The sequence below is a fragment of the Hyla sarda genome, chromosome 1, assembly GCF_029499605.1.
Source record: "Hyla sarda isolate aHylSar1 chromosome 1, aHylSar1.hap1, whole genome shotgun sequence".
Taxonomy (NCBI): Eukaryota; Metazoa; Chordata; class Amphibia; order Anura; family Hylidae; genus Hyla; species Hyla sarda.
The window spans coordinates 468,924,410-468,944,041 of record NC_079189.1 but is presented as its reverse complement, the minus strand read 5'-3'; the positions used below and the strand labels follow the sequence as shown (position 1 = coordinate 468,944,041).

The 19,632-nt window shown below is 44.6% G+C and overlaps 1 protein-coding gene across 1 annotated transcript; it reads left to right on the top strand.

Moving 5' to 3' along the window:
* The first annotated feature begins 3,572 nt into the window (after positions 1-3,572).
* On the top strand, positions 3,573-18,717 carry LOC130271743 (izumo sperm-egg fusion protein 1-like). The gene is made up of 11 exons (XM_056518269.1): positions 3,573-3,905; positions 3,995-4,069; positions 4,164-4,247; positions 13,276-13,296; positions 13,529-13,543; positions 14,519-14,569; positions 16,262-16,336; positions 16,554-16,654; positions 17,000-17,141; positions 18,298-18,469; positions 18,663-18,717. Exons 1-11 carry the CDS (start codon positions 3,686-3,688, stop codon positions 18,715-18,717), a joined length of 1,011 nt encoding a protein of 336 aa, XP_056374244.1. The 5' UTR covers positions 3,573-3,685.
* The last annotated feature ends 915 nt before the right edge of the window (positions 18,718-19,632 follow it).

Genomic DNA, 19,632 nt, shown 5'->3' with positions numbered 1-19,632 from the left:
CACTTGTAGTCCGCTGCAGGCATCCTCCATTGTATGCATTTTTATGCTGGGGATCGCCCTTAGCAACGGACTACAAGGGCAGGATCTGCTCCCCCAGTATAAATGCACAACCGCATTTGGGGTTGAGCACCTCCAGCCATTTGAGACCACGTTTTTTTGTTGTTTGCAATAACACATTGCAGCAAACCTCCTGCTGTGCTAACCCTTTTATTTATTTTTTATTTTTTTTACTTTATTATTATTCTCCATTCCTCATTTTTTCCAATTCACTCTTATTGTATTACTAGATTTATATTTATATTTACAAACTCATTGATATCCATCTCTCACTTGGAACGGTATCATTCTAAATTTGACACACAAGTCCATTCTATTTTATGGGCAATAACACATTGCAGCAAACCTTCTGCTGTGCTAACCCTTTTTTTCTTTTTTTTTTTTTTTAAACTTTATTTATTCATATATCCTTTATTTTTTATTTATTTTTATTTTTTTGGTAACTTTTTTTTAACTTTATTTTTTCATATATCCGTTTTTTTTTTTAAATTAAACTTTATTATTATCCTCCATTCCTCATTTACTTTGATTCATTTTTACTGTATTAATGTTACCATACAAAAATTTTATACACAAGTCTATTCTAGTTTATGGGCAATAACACATTGCAGAAAACCTCCTGCTTTGCTCAGATGTCCCTCACTGTCAACCCCATTCCTCCCATCCACTCCTGCTTTTCTCTTTTCCTTTTCTCCTTTCCTGCAATCCACTTTCCTCTTTTTTCTAATTAGGCCTTAGACCACTGCATAGTATAAAAGTATCACTACCTCTATCATGAATCAGCTACTGAAGAAAGTAGTAGTCTCCTGAAACGCGTCTAGCCCTAGTGTTTTTACCTGAATCCCCAGGATTATACCATAGATTACCAACTGCCCTTTAGAGCCTGATATGGACTATCTACCAACACAGAGACTCCCATCACTGGCCAGCATTCAAACTTAGCACTTTTTTTCTTTCTCCTGAGCGCGCTCAGCCCCACACAGGATTGGAGCCGGACCAACAAGGACGCCGAACCCACTCACCACTGCGAACACGCTCCTGCTCCTGTGCGCTCACTGGATGAGACGGTCTGCCTGACAAGTGGCCCCCCCCCCGCAAAGAATATCTCTTTACTTACAGGACTGTACTGTCACGATGCCGGCTGGCAGGTAGTGGATCCTCTGTGCCAGAGAGGGATTGGCGTGGACCGTGCTAGAGGATCGGTTCTAAGTCACTACTGGTTTTCACCAGAGCCCGCCGCAAAGCGGGATGGTCTTGCTGCGGCGGTAGTGACCAGGTCGTATCCCCTAGCAACGGCTCAACCTCTCTGGCTGCTGAAGATAGGCGCGGTACAAGGGAGTAGACAGAAGCAAGGTCGGACGTAGCAGAAGGTCGGGGCAGGCAGCAAGGATCGTAGTCAGGGGCAACGGCAGAAGGTCTGGAATCACAGGCAAGGAACACACAAGGAACGCTTTCACTGGCACTAGGGCAACAAGATCCGGCGAGGGAGTGAAGGGGAAGTGAGGTGATATAGGGAAGTGCACAGGTGTAAACACTAATTGGAACCACTGCACCAATCAGCGGTGCAGTGGCCCTTTAAATCGCAAAGACCCGGCGCGCGCGCGCCCTAGGGAGCGGGGCCGCGCGCGCCGGGACAGAACTGACGGGGAGCGAGTAAGGTACGGGAGCCGGGGTGCGCATCGCGAGCGGGCGCTACCCGCATCGCGAATCGCATCCCGGCCGGAGGTGGTAACGCAGCGCCCCGGGTCCGTGGAACCGACCGGGGCGCTGCAGTGAGGGAAGTGTAGCGAGCGCTCCGGGGAGGAGCGGGGACCCGGAGCGCTCGGCGTAACATGTACATATCGATACACCATATTGCTGTGCCCTTATTTTACAGGATACATACCTTCTGCACTTATTTATCGCACATGTAACATATTGGAACGGTATTTTCTACATGACCAGTGCAGCCACATATTACTGTACCTCATATTACACCGTATATACGTGTTGACAGTTTTTGCACCTGAATGTCTATGCATATCCATGAACTTTGATCTATAAGACATTATATGCACCTCTGGGGATTCAGAATTGACGTTTTATTTTTGCATATTTTTTGCACATTTTATTTATTTATATTGAATTTATCCTATTTATTATATCTTATTTTTCATTTTTGGAGAGGGAATCGCAAGGGCCTCCCTCCTGCTCACATCTACCCTTTTTGCATTTTATCAAATTTTTTCATTAAATTCATACAATTTTTACTCTATGGTCTAATCTCTTTTTTGCTCACCTCTATTATCTGATTCCCACCTCTTCCCATTTCCCCTCCCCTCTCCCTCCTCCTCTTCGCACCCCCTCCCCCCTCTCACTAGATCACTTGAGGACTGTTACCTTATTTTTCACACTTCATGTTTTTGGCCAAGCACCTTGGGTATTAGGTGCTATTCAGTTAACCTCGGTTATCTTATTTTCTACCTAGTCAAGCTGCACAATCTCCCTGTTACACTAAAAAAAGGAAATGAAAGCTTTAAAAAAAGAAGGGCTTCTAGCGCAAAAAGCCCTGTGCCCAAAAAAAAAAATGTTTACCTAATCAGTGGTGTGCACACTGATTAGTGCTTGGTAGTGGCAGGGGGTGCAGAAGTCAGTGGGGGGTCATGCCACTCAGCCCAGAAGAGTGGCTGGTGGCACGTACACAGACCCCCACACAAAAAAACTGAAAGATAGAATTTAAAAAAGCTGAAACCCCCAAAAAAGCACCTGCCTGAACCTAAAAAGAACACTGATCAGTGATAAATCACTGACAGTGGTGGGGAAGGTCGCGCACACACAGGTACGGTCCATCCACACAGCACTAGCCTGCTGCTGGTGGCATGAACTGCCTAACTGGTGCAAAATAAAATAAAAAAGTCGCTTATGATCCCCAAAAATGCACCCGCACAACTTATTACGGGACTGATCAGCGGTGGGTGGGCGATTAGCTAACAATGGCCGGCCACTCTTTTATACAGAAGAGGGTCGGCCACACAGTTAGCAAAAAAAGAAAAGGTCTGCACCCAAAAAGAAATGCTGGGGCCAGACCCCTTGGTCCTTAACATGTTAAGAAAAGCACTGTCTATGTGTTTTATAATTCAAAATATGTCAAAACAAATATCAGTCTCCTGAAGGACCCCATTCACTTAAAACAGGGATGTCATGTTCAGTTCTCAAGATATGTTATGATGGTAAGAATACTGCTGTATCCAATGTGGCAGAGTTTGCTTTATTTGAGCTTCCAGCAAAAATATGAATGGAGCATAAGTCATGTTTTCCATCACTATCCTATCAGATCAGTCTCCAAATTGCAGCCATATTTTTTAACCCTTGAGGGGTTAAAGACAATATAATGACGCTCCTGAAAAATCTATTTTAATAAAATCCTTTCAGTTGCTTATGTCTTACAGTGCCTTGTTGGCATATGCGTTACAACATCATCATGTCATCATGATGTCATAAACACATGTTCCCCTAAGACAGTGTGTAAGGCTGTAGAATGTATCAGTTCTATCATTTTCTCAGTTAGAGAAGTTATTGACAGGACTAAGCGACCAGTAACTACTGGAAGCAAATTCATAAAGACTTTTTGGTTTTGACCAAAAATAAAATGATGTGGAGCGTAGTATTTGGTACATGGCTCCTGATAGCACAGTCCCTTGGATGCATACCCTGCAATAAAAGGGGTTTGGAGGCTCTTGAGAAATTGAAGATATTTATTCAGGACCAGGTTCTGGTAGAAGAAACCGCCGCCTATGTGACTATCAAAAATTTTGCAAACGCTGCCAAAAGGCAAATTGAACAATACTTGGAGGATGTGGGGACTCTGGGTAATTCTTTTAATTTTACTATTATGATTTCTGTGAAAATTCAAAAAGGATGCATTATTAATAATGATTGTTCTGTATTTATATTCCAGATGAGTATGCCCTATCCGAAATAGGGTCCGAATATAAAATATCAGTCAATATCATCGTGGACTTGGACTCTACAGGTAATGGCTGAATTTTCAATGTAGATGAATAGAAATGAAATGGCTTTAGTTTGGGAGCAGAGGCTGATATATCTGTCACTTCTATTTATTCCAGGTGTGAATCTTCTCAATGACCTTGAACACCAGTTCAAAAGACTCAAGGAGAAGATTGAGAATATTGTGCAGGAGGCAGAGAAACGTAAGTCTATACAGAACCAGTCTTGGGATGACATGGATAGCCTTCCCCTGTATGTTACAACTGATAAAGGGTTTCCCTCCCCCACAGATTTCCCCAAAATGTATATTAATGCATTTACAGATGTATCAGAGCTCAATTTGTCATTTACTTGCCACTTTTGTGAACCATGATAACTTATTTGGCTCTTATATATCAAAACTAACAAAAAGACCTGTACTTGTTTTTCCTGGCAACCACTCACAGCTGAGCATTAGAATGTTGACAGCTGAACAAAGAATGGTTGCCATGGCAGCGAGGTCAGTATTGTCACGATGCCGGCTGGCAGGTAGTGGATCCTCTGTGCCAGAGAGGGATTGGCGTGGACCGTGCTAGAGGATCGGTTCTAAGTCACTACTGGTTTTCACCAGAGCCCGCCGCAAAGCGGGATGGTCTTGCTGCGGCGGTAGTGACCAGGTCGTATCCCCTAGCAACGGCTCAACCTCTCTGGCTGCTGAAGATAGGCGCGGTACAAGGGAGTAGACAGAAGCAAGGTCGGACGTAGCAGAAGGTCGGGGCAGGCAGCAAGGATCGTAGTCAGGGGCAACGGCAGAAGGTCTGGAATCACAGGCAAGGAACACACAAGGAACGCTTTCACTGGCACTAGGGCAACAAGATCCGGCGAGGGAGTGAAGGGGAAGTGAGGTGATATAGGGAAGTGCACAGGTGTAAACACTAATTGGAACCACTGCACCAATCAGCGGTGCAGTGGCCCTTTAAATCGCAAAGACCCGGCGCGCGCGCGCCCTAGGGAGCGGGGCCGCGCGCGCCGGGACAGAACTGACGGGGAGCGAGTAAGGTACGGGAGCCGGGGTGCGCATCGCGAGCGGGCGCTACCCGCATCGCGAATCGCATCCCGGCCGGAGGTGGTAACGCAGCGCCCCGGGTTCGTGGAACCGACCGGGGCGCTGCAGTGAGGGAAGTGTAGCGAGCGCTCCGGGGAGGAGCGGGGACCCGGAGCGCTCGGCGTAACAGTACCCCCCCCCTTGGGTCTCCCCCTCTTCTTGGGGCCTGAGAACCTGAGGATCAGACTTTTGTCCAGGATATTGTCCTCAGGTTCCCAGGACCTCTCTTCTGGACCACAACCCTCCCAATCCACTAAAAAAAAAGTTCTTCCCCTGACCTTTTTAGAGGCCAAAATCTCTTTGACAGAGAAGATGTCCGAGGAGCCGGAAACAGGAGTGGGAGGAACAGATTTAGGAGAAAAACGGTTGAGGATGAGAGGTTTAAGAAGAGAGACGTGAAAGGCATTAGGGATACGAAGAGAAGGAGGAAGAAGAAGTTTGTAAGAGACAGGATTAATTTGACACAAAACTTTAAACGGACCAAGATAGCGTGGTCCCAACTTATAGCTCGGGACACGGAAACGGACATATTTAGCGGAGAGCCATACCTTGTCTCCAGGGGAAAAAATGGGAGGAGCTCTTCTTTTCTTATCTGCGAATCTCTTCATGCGAGAAGAAGCCTGTAAGAGAGAATTTTGGGTCTCTTTCCATATGGTGGAAAGATCACGAGAAATTTCATCCACAGCGGGCAGACCAGAGGGCAAGGGGGTAGGGAGGGGGGGAAGAGGGTGACGGCCGTACACCACGAAAAACGGAGATTTGGAGGAAGATTCAGAGATTCTGAAATTATACGAGAATTCGGCCCAAGGTAGAAGATCTGCCCAGTCATCCTGGCGGGAGGAAACAAAATGTCGTAAATAGTCACCCAAGATCTGGTTAATTCTCTCTACTTGTCCATTGGATTGAGGATGGTATGCAGAAGAAAAATTTAATTTAATCTTGAGTTGTTTACAGAGAGCCCTCCAGAATTTAGACACAAATTGGACGCCTCTATCCGAGACGATCTGTGTAGGCAACCCGTGAAGACGAAAAATGTGTACAAAAAATTGTTTAGCCAACTGAGGCGCTGAAGGAAGACCAGGAAGAGGGATGAAATGTGCCATTTTGGAGAATCGATCAACGACCACCCAAATAACAGTGTTGCCATGGGATGGGGGTAAGTCAGTAATAAAATCCATACCAATCAGAGACCAAGGTTGTTCGGGGACAGGTAGAGGATGAAGAAAACCAGCGGGCTTCTGGCGAGGAGTCTTATCCCGGGCACAGATAGTGCAGGCTCGCACAAAGTCCACCACATCAGTCTCTAGAGTCGGCCACCAATAGAAGCGAGAGATGAGTTGCACAGATTTCTTGATGCCCGCATGACCTGCGAGATGGGAGGAGTGACCCCATTTGAGGATCCCAAGGCGTTGGCGTGGAGAAACAAAGGTCTTTCCTGGAGGAGTTTGCCTGATGGAGGCTGGAGAAGTGGAAATCAGGCAGTCAGGAGGAATGATGTGTTGAGGAGAGAGTTCAATTTCAGAGGCATCTGAGGAACGAGAGAGAGCATCGGCCCTAATGTTTTTATCAGCAGGCCGAAAGTGAATTTCAAAATTAAATCGGGCAAAGAACAGAGACCACCTGGCCTGACGAGGATTCAGCCGTTGGGCAGACTGGAGGTAGGAGAGGTTCTTGTGATCGGTGTAAATAATAACTGGAAATCTTGATCCCTCCAGCAGATGCCTCCATTCCTCAAGTGCTAATTTAATGGCTAGAAGCTCTCGATCCCCGATGGAGTAGTTCCTCTCCGCCGGAGAGAAGGTCCTGGAAAAAAAACCACAAGTAACAGCATGCCCGGAAGAGTTTTTTTGTAGAAGGACAGCTCCAGCTCCCACTGAGGAGGCATCAACCTCCAATAGGAAGGGTTTAGATGGGTCAGGTCTGGAGAGCACGGGAGCCGAAGAAAAGGCAGACTTGAGTCGTTTAAAGGCGTCTTCCGCTTGAGGAGGCCAAGACTTGGGATCGGCATTTTTTTTTGTTAAAGCCACAATAGGAGCCACAATGGTAGAAAAATGTGGAATAAATTGCCTGTAATAATTGGCGAACCCCAAAAAACGTTGGATGGCACGGAGTCCGGAGGGGCGTGGCCAATCTAAGACGGCAGAGAGTTTATCTGGGTCCATTTGTAGTCCCTGGCCAGAAACCAAGTATCCTAGAAAAGGAAGAGATTGGCATTCAAACAGACATTTCTCTATTTTGGCATAGAGTTGATTATCACGAAGTCTCTGAAGAACCATACGGACATGCTGGCGGTGTTCTTCAAGATTGGCAGAAAAAATCAGGATATCGTCCAGATATACAACAACACAGGAGTATAGTAGATCACGAAAAATTTCATTAACAAAGTCTTGGAAGACGGCAGGGGCGTTGCATAGACCAAAGGGCATGACCAGATACTCAAAGTGTCCATCTCTGGTGTTAAATGCCGTTTTCCATTCATCCCCCTCTCTGATGCGGATGAGATTATAAGCACCTCTTAAGTCCAGTTTGGTAAAAATATGGGCACCTTGGAGACGATCAAAGAGTTCAGAGATGAGGGGTAGGGGGTAGCGGTTCTTAACCGTGATTTTATTAAGACCGCGGTAGTCAATGCAAGGACGTAGAGAGCCATCTTTTTTGGACACAAAGAAAAATCCGGCTCCGGCAGGAGAGGAGGATTTACGGATAAAGCCCTTTTTTAAATTTTCTTGGACGTATTCAGACATGGCAAGAGTCTCTGGGACGGACAGAGGATAGATTCTGCCCCGGGGTGGAGTAGTGCCCGGGAGGAGGTCAATGGGACAATCATAAGGCCTGTGAGGAGGTAGAGTCTCAGCTTGTTTTTTGCAAAAAACGTCCGCAAAGTCCATATAGGCCTTAGGGAGACCGGTTACATGAGGAAGCACAGGGACACGGCAAGGTTTACTGGGAACCGGTTTTAAGCAGTCCTTGGAACAAGAGGGCCCCCAACTCTTGATCTCCCCAGTGGACCAATCCAGGATTGGGGAATGGAGTTGAAGCCAGGGAAGTCCAAGAAGGATTTCAGAAGTGCAATTGGGGAGGACCAACAGTTCAATCCTCTCGTGATGAGATCCGATGCACATTAGAAGGGGCTCCGTGCGGAAACGTATAGTACAGTCCAATCTTTCATTGTTTACACAATTGATGTAGAGGGGTCTGGCGAGACTGGTCACCGGGATGTTGAACCTGTTGACGAGAGAGGCTAAGATGAAATTTCCTGCCGATCCAGAGTCCAAGAAGGCCACAGCAGAGAAGGAGAAGGCAGAGGCAGACATCCGCACAGGCACAGTAAGACGTGGAGAAGCAGAGTAGACATCAAGGACTGTCTCACCATTGTGCGGAGTCAGCGGACGTCTTTCCAGGCGGGGAGGACGGATAGGACAATCCTTCAGGAAGTGTTCGGTACTAGCACAGTACAGGCAGAGATTCTCCATGCGGCGTCGTGTCCTCTCTTGGGGTGTCAGGCGAGACCGGTCGACCTGCATAGCCTCCACGGCGGGAGGCACAGGAACAGATTGCAGGGGACCAGAGGAGAGAGGAGCCGGGGAGAAGAAACGCCTCGTGCGAACAGAGTCCATATCCTGGCGGAGCTCCTGACGCCGTTCGGAAAAACGCATGTCAATGCGAGTGGCAAGATGGATGAGTTCATGTAGGTTAGCAGGGATTTCTCGTGCGGCCAGAACATCTTTAATGTTGCTGGATAGGCCTTTTTTAAAGGTCGCGCAGAGTGCCTCATTATTCCAGGATAATTCTGAAGCAAGGGTACGGAACTGTACGGCATACTCGCCAACGGAAGAATTACCCTGGACCAGGTTCAACAGGGCAGTCTCAGCAGAAGAGGCTCGGGCAGGTTCCTCAAAGACACTTCGAATTTCCGAGAGGAAGGAGTGTACAGAGGCAGTGACGGGGTCATTGCGGTCCCAGAGCGGTGTGGCCCAAGCCAGGGCTTTTCCAGACAGCAGGCTGACTACGAAAGCCACCTTAGACCTTTCAGTGGGGAACTGGTCCGACATCATCTCCAAGTGTAATGAACATTGGGAAAGAAAGCCACGGCAAAACTTAGAGTCCCCATCAAATTTATCCGGCAAGGATAGTCGTATTCCAGAAGCGGCCACTCGCTGCGGAGGAGGTACAGGAGCTGGCGGAGGAGATGATTGCTGGAGCTGTGGTAGTAACTGTTGTAGCATAACAGTCAGTTGAGACAGCTGTTGGCCTTGTTGCGCAATCTGTTGTGACTGCTGGGCGACCACCGTGGTGAGGTCAGCGACAACTGGCAGAGGAACTTCAGCGGGATCCATGGCCGGATCTACTGTCACGATGCCGGCTGGCAGGTAGTGGATCCTCTGTGCCAGAGAGGGATTGGCGTGGACCGTGCTAGAGGATCGGTTCTAAGTCACTACTGGTTTTCACCAGAGCCCGCCGCAAAGCGGGATGGTCTTGCTGCGGCGGTAGTGACCAGGTCGTATCCCCTAGCAACGGCTCAACCTCTCTGGCTGCTGAAGATAGGCGCGGTACAAGGGAGTAGACAGAAGCAAGGTCGGACGTAGCAGAAGGTCGGGGCAGGCAGCAAGGATCGTAGTCAGGGGCAACGGCAGAAGGTCTGGAATCACAGGCAAGGAACACACAAGGAACGCTTTCACTGGCACTAGGGCAACAAGATCCGGCGAGGGAGTGAAGGGGAAGTGAGGTGATATAGGGAAGTGCACAGGTGTAAACACTAATTGGAACCACTGCACCAATCAGCGGTGCAGTGGCCCTTTAAATCGCAAAGACCCGGCGCGCGCGCGCCCTAGGGAGCGGGGCCGCGCGCGCCGGGACAGAACTGACGGGGAGCGAGTAAGGTACGGGAGCCGGGGTGCGCATCGCGAGCGGGCGCTACCCGCATCGCGAATCGCATCCCGGCCGGAGGTGGTAACGCAGCGCCCCGGGTTCGTGGAACCGACCGGGGCGCTGCAGTGAGGGAAGTGTAGCGAGCGCTCCGGGGAGGAGCGGGGACCCGGAGCGCTCGGCGTAACAAGTATTTTAGTTTGGTAGTTTAGATATGTAAGTGATATTGATGTAATACAATGGCTCAGATTTACTAATATAATTTGTTTTCCTATTTGGCATACCCATTACAAATTGTGCTTCATATATGTGTGATTCACCTTCTCACATATCATTACCAGAAACATGAAATAAAGAAATTAAGAAAACACAACAATCCTCCTGTGTCATTGGGCTGCTTGAGGCTGTGTTCACACGTTCAGGTTTTTAATGATTAAAATCAAAGCCAAAAACAGCTCATATATGAAGGACACGTACAGAGGAGACAATTTATCTTCTCCTCTTTTAAGATCCATTCCTGGCTTGTGGAATGTGGATGGCTATGTGGGAATATCGCCTTATAGGCCAAAATACTGTGAGGTAACACAGCCATAGAGTTGATATCAAGGCTGGTGCAAGGATTTTTGCCACCCTAGGCAAAACCTCACTATGTCCCGTTCCCCCCCAAGGGGGGGGTGGCCTTATAGGCCAAAATACTGTGAGGTAACACAGCCATAGAGTTGATATCAAGGCTGGTGCAAGGATTTTTGCCACCCTAGGCAAAACCTCACTATGTCCCGTTCCCCCCCAAGGGGGAGGGGGCCTTATAGGCCAAAATACTGTGAGGTAACACAGCCATAGAGTTGATATCAAGGCTGGTGCAAGGATTTTTGCCACCCTAGGCAAAACCTCACTATGTCCCCCACCCCCCCAAAAAAAACAAAAAAACACTTTGATCTAACAAAATATATTTTGGCCGGTGTGTAAGCATGGCCTTAGTAGGTTGTGTTCCCACATTTGTTTGTGAACGATATCACCATACAATGAATAACACTGCACTGTTAACACTGTGATGCTGGGGGGAGCCTGGGGTGTCAGTGCATGTGGGGTGCACATAGAAGATGCTGGGCAGCCCGCCTGATTGAATAGTATGGGTGTCACTAATAGATTGTAAGGCAGCATGGTGCACTACACATTATCATGTAACTGCCACCCTGTGTATGCCTTATCTGTGTGCAAATATGATACTAGGCAAGTACCCCCCTCATGAATAGTAGGCGAGTGAGTGGTTATTCATCAGTATTTTACACCTGTGCGACCTCCCCTTATATAGCATTGTGGCTGACCTGCATCATTGTGGGAATAGGTGCCTAACCAGCCCTTGTACCAGTAACCAGTAAGTGTGGAGTTTTTTCTGTAATTTTTTTAAAATGATTTTTGTACAAAACATATTCACACCCTTTCCCCCTTCCTAACATGTGCCGGGTGCCTCAATCTTCCACGCAACCTCTGAGGCAGTCTAAACAGGACACATAGAAGACGTCCCTAGTATGCATCATCTGTAGAGTTGCCATCTTTATCTTGCAAAAAAATACCAGCCATGCTAATTTGCCTATTTGATGATATATGTGTGACATCAAAGGAAGAAATACAATACATATGTGGGGGAAATTTTGTCCTCTTCTGACCCTTATAATTTTTTTATTTGTTTGTATACGGTGCTGTATAAGGGCTCATTTTTGTACCGTGATCTGCAGTTTTAAATAGTGTTGCTCGCGAATATTCGCAATTCGAATATTATTCGCGAAAATCGCATATTCGCGAATTCGCGAATTTCGCGAATATAGCGCTATATATTCGTAATTACGAATATTCGTTTTTTTTTTTTGTTTTTTACTTCACAGTACACATCACAGTGATCACCCCTCTCTGCTTCCAGCTTGTGTGGTGTAAAGAAGGCTGTAATACTACTGTGTGAGACTGGCGTGCAAAAATTTGCATATGCTTATTTTCGCATATGCGAATTTTCGCGTATGTTAATTTTGTATATGCTAATTTTCACATATGTTAATTTTCGCATACGCGAATTTTCGTGTATGCGAAAATAAAACGAGAATATAACGAATATGCGAATATTCGCGAATATATGACGAATATTCGTCCATATATTCGCGAATATTCGTGAATTCGAATATGGCCTATGCCGCTCAACACTAGTTTTAAACAGTGCCATTTTTCATGTGACTTTTTGATCTCTTTTTATTACATATGGGAGTTGCAGATAGTTTCCAGCATGCCCTCACACAGCTCTGTAGCTACCCAAAACCAAAACTACAACTCCCAGCATGTTGCACTATATAGTAAAATAGTATAGGTTGCAGTGCAACATGTTGGGAATTGTAGCTTTGAGTCAGCTACAGAGCCATAGGTTGTGTCAAAGAATGTTGGAAGTTGCTGTTACTAGCTAATTACAATACCCAGCATGCCTTGACGCAGCCTAAAGCATCTGGTAGCTTTATCCTAGAAACTGCCACTTCACCCACTTTCCTTGACTCAAAATGTGCCAGAATGGTCCCCCGTGTACCACATGAGTTCACAGAGTAGAGCGGTGCAAACTCATCCACCATTCTCTATGTTGGGGCCTTGTGAGGTCACGGCATTGCACATCTGTTGAATTTGGGGAGGGGAGGAAGTTGACAGCGGGGCTAAAAGTAAACTAAAATAGAAACAAAGATTTAGCTCACCACAGATAAGGTTCACTAGAGACACATCAGGGGGTAGGCTGGGAAGGCACGGAACCATGCAGAGGAGCCGGTACTCATAAGGAGCTTGTCCAGGAACAAAAAAATTGTGGAATTTCAGCTCCCCTAAAAATTCAAACTTTCATAATATCCATTAAAAATCTTGTGCTCAAAAACAAACATTTAAAAGCTAAATGAAACACTGACGCGTTTTGGTTTGTTAGAAAGCCTTAATCATGGCGATAGTCTCACTACAGCAATAGTGTCTGCTAAAGGACACAAATAAAGTTGAAAATGGAGGCCATTGGCATTGAGAGGGGGAGGGGAAATATCCGAGTGCTCTGCATACTGGAGTGTGCCCCGGCAGAGGAAAAACAAAAAAAAACCTGCTTCCTGAGCGCAGCACCCTTATTCAATGTGCGCTCTAGGCTGGAGTCTACATTGCCTATAGGTGGCATCGCCTTTGTTTACATATGTGTATAGCTATAATATATAGTGTGTTTTACTAAAATTCTGATTTGTTATTTGTCATTTACATTTTTCTTAATGTTCCATTTTTAGGGAGATGCCCTAACAAGAAAGGTGAGTTCTTATACATATTTTTCTATGAAAACATTCTATATTTATTTTACTAGTGAGTTACACAGTAACAACTCATAGTAACTCACCATTTCTGGGACTGAGAATTACTAGTCACCTCAGTCGCTATTGGCAATTTAAACTGTTGTTTATAATTTTTTTCACTGTTATAGTTTTTTCAGTTTAAGTATATGACAATGAAATATTAATATTCCTTTTTTATGTTATTTTTCAGATTTTGACAACTGTGGTAAGTAGATTTTATATTTCTTACATAAATATTATAAAATAATTTTATAGGACCATGTTTGGGAGAATATAAGCTGTGTTATTGGACAGGGGACATTAGCTTAGGTGGTGGGCTAATATGACATGTTATAGTTTTAGTATTGGAGTGCAGCTACAGAAAAATAGTCACTTGTGACACCAGGGTAGCGTTAACCACCATGCTCCAAGGTACAACAGTTCTCCTGGGCCAAGCACTGGAGAATAACAACATCAGATGCAGGGTTATGGAAAACTGCCTATACTGAGGTTCAAGATAACTGTTACAATCCCTTACAATGCAAATTGAAAGAGGGGAGATGCAGAGGAACTATTAGACTTTAGACTTGAGACTACCCGCGCTGACTTGAGACTCACTGCAGTGCTTCCCGCCAGGCTTTGACTTTAGACTTTTGGATCAAGAGTTGCCTGGGGCTTTCTGTCTCCTGCTATTGTAGACTTTTAGACTGGACCTGTGTGGAGGGGTACTTGCAGATGGTTGAAGGGTTTTGACTTTTCCACAGGAACTCTTCAGGTTACTAAAGACTCCTCCCCACTCCTCTCCACACTGCTTCTTCAGTTCTTCTCCTCAACAGTATATCTCCTCCCCCCCTACACTACTTAAAGCACAGGCTTAGGGACATCCCATCGGGCATAAGGATCACATGGTTTTCTCTGCATGAGGAATGTTAAACATTTATTAAATGCAACATAATAAATAAATTGGAAAACAAGATATGGCAAATTAGAGCACAATACAGAACCCTGAGCAGTGGGGCCAAGCAAAGGCACCTGAGGCAGCATTTACCTGACAGGGCCATGTCTTGTACTAGAGCACCACACTTACACTATGTAAAATAAATCACAGGGCCTGGACATTGTGCATATCCTCCTTCTATAGAAATTACAATATTGTGTCTGGATGATGTAATTTTTATATTATGTTTCCCTCTCTTCACAGAATTCTTTGACAAGTGCACCTGCATATGCACCACCCAGAACAAATGTTTCGGTAAATATCCACTTATATTTAGGAAGTAGAAAACATAGAACATAAAATCCAGTACATTTTTGTACAATATTAAAAGGCTACATTGTAAAATGAGAAGGAAAAAATGGCAGTATAATGGGTAGCTGCAAATTTATACAAAGCTTCAGGTTTTTTTAACCCCTTAATGACCAATGACGTTTATACATACCGGGCGGCCCTCAGCTGACTCCTGTAGCTGAGGGCCACCAATAATAGCCAACATGCCGAGGGTGGCTATTAACCCTTTAGATCTAAAGGATTCACTACTAAGGTAACCGGAGGGCTTTCCTTTCTTTCCCTGTGATCCATGGCTCTGTGATTGATACAGCCCGGCTCTATGAATCAAGCGCAGAGCACACAGATCAATGCAGTTTTATTGAACTACATTGACTTGTATGAGGAATAACCCACACATTAACCATTACATTAACCATTTCATAGAGCCCGGTAAAAAAAAAAAAAAAAAAAAGTAATAGTGGTCAGAAAATGGCAATTCAATTTTTATTTTATTTTTCTAAAAAGTTTAGAATTTTTTTTAATCAGTAAAACATAATGCAAACAATATAATTTGAGTATTGTTCTAATTGTGCCAAACTAAAGTATCAAGATTACATGTTAGTTTGACCATACGATGAATGAAGTCTATGCACTTCCATGGATTTGTATAGAGGGGGCGGGGCATGAGGTCACAAGAGAGTGTGGCATCACTGTCGCACATTCCGTAAGAAAGAATTTAGGTGCTAAACCTGACAAAAAGAGCCAGAATCATGTTAGTAAAAGAGGGCCAATGTGTTTGGTTTTTGAAAAAATGTCAGGAACACATGCCTTTTCTGTGACCATGCCCCTTTCGGGTGTTCTCAGTAAAATGGAAACTTAGTCGGGTTTTTCTCAACTTTGGAGCAAAATCTGGTGCAAAATCTGGTGCAGACAGAATTTCTGGCGCAAAGGGCACAACCCGACAAAACATGTCGGGTTTGCAAAAAAAAATTAGAGCCAATGTGCGAACATCTCCATAAAAGAGTAATCTGGGTTCAGAAAGTTATACAGATTTTTAATTTACTTCTATTTAAACATCTTAATCCCTCCAGTACTTATCAGCTGCTGTATACTACACAGGAAGTTGTATTGTTCTTTTCTGTCTGACCAGAGTGCTCTCTGCTGACACCTCTGTCCATGTCAGGAACTGTCCAGAGCAGGAACAAATCCCCATAGCAAACATCTCCTCTGGACAGTTCCTGACATAGACAGAGGTGTCAGCAGAGAGCACTGTGGTCAGACAGAATTTTTTTTTTAAACTAGAAGGAACTTTGTAGTATAGAGCAGCTGATAAGTACTGAAGGCTTAAGATTTTTAAATAGAAGAAGGTTAAAAATCTATTTAACTTTCTGGCACCAGTTAATTTAAAAAACATTTTTTTACACCGGAGTACCCCTTCAATATTCAGTACCCTGCTAATAGAAAATCTTGCTGAACCAGAAGGACATTTACTTTACTATACCTCTCCAATGGTGCCATAAGCAGAATAGAAGCCTCATTCATGGCGGCCTGTGTTTTGTCCATGTGACAGAGGGGTGATACCCATCACCCCTTTATCAGGAGATTGATTCTAAGGAAAAATTCTACAGAGACTTTAATACTCGGATCACACTTTACTTTTTTTTTTATTTTCATCAGATTTAAAGTCCGGAGATAAATGCACTCCGTGCAAAGATATGACATCACGTCTTGCAGAGGTTATAGACTGTGGAGGTAAGTAGATAGTATAAAATAAACCAGTCACTAGCATATACAATGTAAAGGCATCCCTCTGTAATGACAGACAGATGTAGTCCCATGTAAGGAACCCCAGCACATTCATACGCTATGATAATATATATATATATATATATATATATATATATATATATAAGTGCAGAGACAGACTAGCTACAAAATTATGACTATAATATTTCATGTCACTTTTTAGAGAGAAATATTGCAGTTACAGAAGATCACGATGTTCTCCTTGCCTGTAACTTAGAATGGTATCCGAGGCTTGAGGACGGATATAAAAACATTTTCAGTAAGGTAAAAACCATTAAAATTGTCAATAATATAGGTGTAAAGTAGAAAATTATTGTCATAAAAGGAGATATGTCATACAAAAAAAGGGGATAGGGTTTGGATCGCAGGGGGTCCCCACAATCTCCTGTACGGAGCCATGGCTCTCCCCTGGAACGGCGCATCAGGACCCCTGCCCGAAGCGGAGGCGCCATGCCCCCTCCACATATCTCTATGAGAGAGCTGTTCGGCTATCTTCCCTTCTCCCATAGAGATATATGGAGGGGGCGTGGCAGACCCTGCTTTGGGCGTATAAATCTATAGTTTATAAGCCATTGAGACATATCTGAAACACTCTTATTATCTCTCCAGACTTCTCATCCTGTACAAAGGGTAACTGAGGATCCTTATATTGAGCTGAAAGAAATTCAGAAATATGAAGCTGGCCAATACATATGTACCACCATTCTTAATTCTGGTGTGCCAATCGCTAAATATACTTATAACGTGAAAGGTAAGAGCCCATTATTACGGACAATTTACTGGATTTTGGATTTAGTTCTGTTATACATGACTATAATATTATTTATAGTGTTACAGTTATTTAAGAAAATACCCATCTCTAGATATAGTCAGTAGAAGTGTATGGTAGCGGCCTTCACTCCCCAGTGTACTTCTCGCTCCCACTTGTTGTAGGAGACAGGCCCCAGAGAATTAGGATCTCATACAATGAGATGAATTGAGGGGTGAAGCAGGGAGTGAAGAGCACTACCATGGGCTATATTTAGAGGTTGGTAAATTAAAAGGGGTATTCCAGGCCAAAACTTTTTTTATATATATATCAACTGGTTCCGGAAAGTTAAACAGATTTGTAAATTACTTCTATCAAAAAATCTTAATCCTTCCAATAGTTATTAGCTTCTGAAGTTGAGTTGTTGTTTTCTGTCTAACTGTTCTCTGATGACTCATGTCCCGGGAGCTGTGCAGTTCCTATGGGGATATTCTCCCATCATGCACAGCTCCCGGGACGTGACATCATCATTGAGCAGTTAGACAGAAAACTTCAGAAGCTAATAACTATTGGAAGGATTAAGATTTTTTAATAGAAGTAATTTACAAATCTTTCCGGAGCCAGTTGATATATATAAAAAAAGATTTTTGCCTGGATAGTAAAACGGATTAAGGTTAAATGATGGCTGTTCTTTAATTATAAATTAAACTGGGTTCACACTGTATCATATTCGGTGTGTATTTTATTCTCTGAGCGGAGATTCCATCTCTAGCTGGAGCTGATAATGAAGCTTGGCAATTATATACATGGGCATAGCTATAAGGGGTGCAAAGGTAGAAGTCGCACCGGGGCCCTGATGCCTAAGGGGGCCCCAAAGCACATATGCCCCATAAGAGACCAGTAGTATAATTGACACATGGGGCCCTGTTGCAGATTTTGCACGGGGGCCCAGAAGCTACAGGTTACGCCTGTAGAAGTGTATTGGGCTTTCATTTGAGGCAGAAATTTTATTGTGTGAATAGACCCTAAGACCAGTACAATTGTATTCAACCTGCAGCTCTATGTTTCATATGGTATGAAAAGCCTTTATGACCAATATTGTTATGTTATACTTTATTCTGATGGTTTGTACTATTAAGACAATTTCTTTAATATTTAGTTGGCAGCGGATTAGGAGCAGTGACTGAAATAGACAAGCCTGTGCCAACACTTCCCGCAGAGACAGAAATGTCAACCTCCGAGCCACTAGCTGAGGATCCCACACTTAAGTTACCCGACATTGCAGCATATGTAGCTGGTGCCATCACCTTATCACTGTTCGCTGGCCTAGGGTTTGTAACACTTAGTAGTATTTACATTGCCATATAACAAAGGGATCAGTTATTCTAACTAACAGACATCCTCAGCTATACAGTACAATAAATCCATTTAATGATGTCTGCTCACACTCCACCCATTCTCAAGGTGGTGGAATTTACATGTAGGTATCAAATAATGTAATAATATCTTTATTTTTTCTTTCAGTATCTTCATGTACTTAAGAAAATCAAAAAAGGCTAAGGATATCTCGCCAGTGTAAAGGCTGTAAGATCATGTGGCCACACAAAAAAAAAGAAGTAAAAAAAAGATGAGAAAACAAAAACAAAGAAAAAAAAAATAAAAACCACAAAAAACGTAAAAAAATAAATGTTTCCTTCCCCCGAAGAAACCTTGTCTGTAGCATTTATTTGATTTACAGCGATATCTGCATGTATCTAAAACAGCCGACAATTAATTAGAACTACTAGGGGCAGCTGCCCTGGGCACTGTCATTCCTGGTGACCCAAAGCAGCTAGCTCCATGCTAAAGCAGCTAGCCACTGCCGCCGGTCCAGAGAGGGCCGGCCCTGCCACTACACTGCGGCTCACTGTTCTAAAGCGGCACCGTGGCCTTTAAAACAGTGAGCCTGCGGCATGGACAAACAGGGACACCGCACAAGTGACGTTCCTCCGGAGACCCGCGCAGGAGGACGTCACCGTCGTCACACGTCATTCACAGCCAATGCAGGAAAGAGGAAACCACGGACGGCCAGGTGAGTGTGTCTGTAAGTGTATCTGTCTGTAGTGTGTCTGTAAGTGTATCTGTCTGTAGTGTGTCTTTAAGTATATGTCTGTAGTGTCTGTCTGTAAGTATATGTCTGTTAGTGTATGCAGGACCGGCGTTGGGGGGGGCAAACCAGGCAATTGCGTAGGGCCCCCGTCCCCCAGGGGGCCCCCTGCCAGCTGCACAGTAGGGGGGGGGACTGTTTTAAAACAGTTTAAAACAGTGACCAGCTCCATGCCTCGTGCCCGCAGGCACCCCCCGTCACATCCCAGTGTCACGAAAACTCTTTTCAGGACTCTTTAACCCCTTAAGGACTGAGCCCTTTTTCACCTTAAGGACAATTCTGACCACTGTCACTTTAAACATTAATAACTCTGGAATGCTTTTAGTTATCAATCTGATTCCGAGTTTG

What these genes read in the sequence shown, in the direction of transcription:
- LOC130271743 (XM_056518269.1), top strand. Translation starts at nt 3,686, where the DNA reads ATGATGTGGAGCGTAGTATTTGGTACATGGCTCCTGATAGCACAGTCC. An exon ending in CACCCAGAACAAATGTTTCG is followed by an intron (nt 14,570 to 16,261) that starts GTAAATATCCAC and finishes TATTTTCATCAG; the next exon opens with ATTTAAAGTCCGGAGATAAA. An exon ending in TCACTGTTCGCTGGCCTAGG is followed by an intron (nt 18,470 to 18,662) that starts GTTTGTAACACT and finishes TTTTTCTTTCAG; the next exon opens with TATCTTCATGTACTTAAGAA.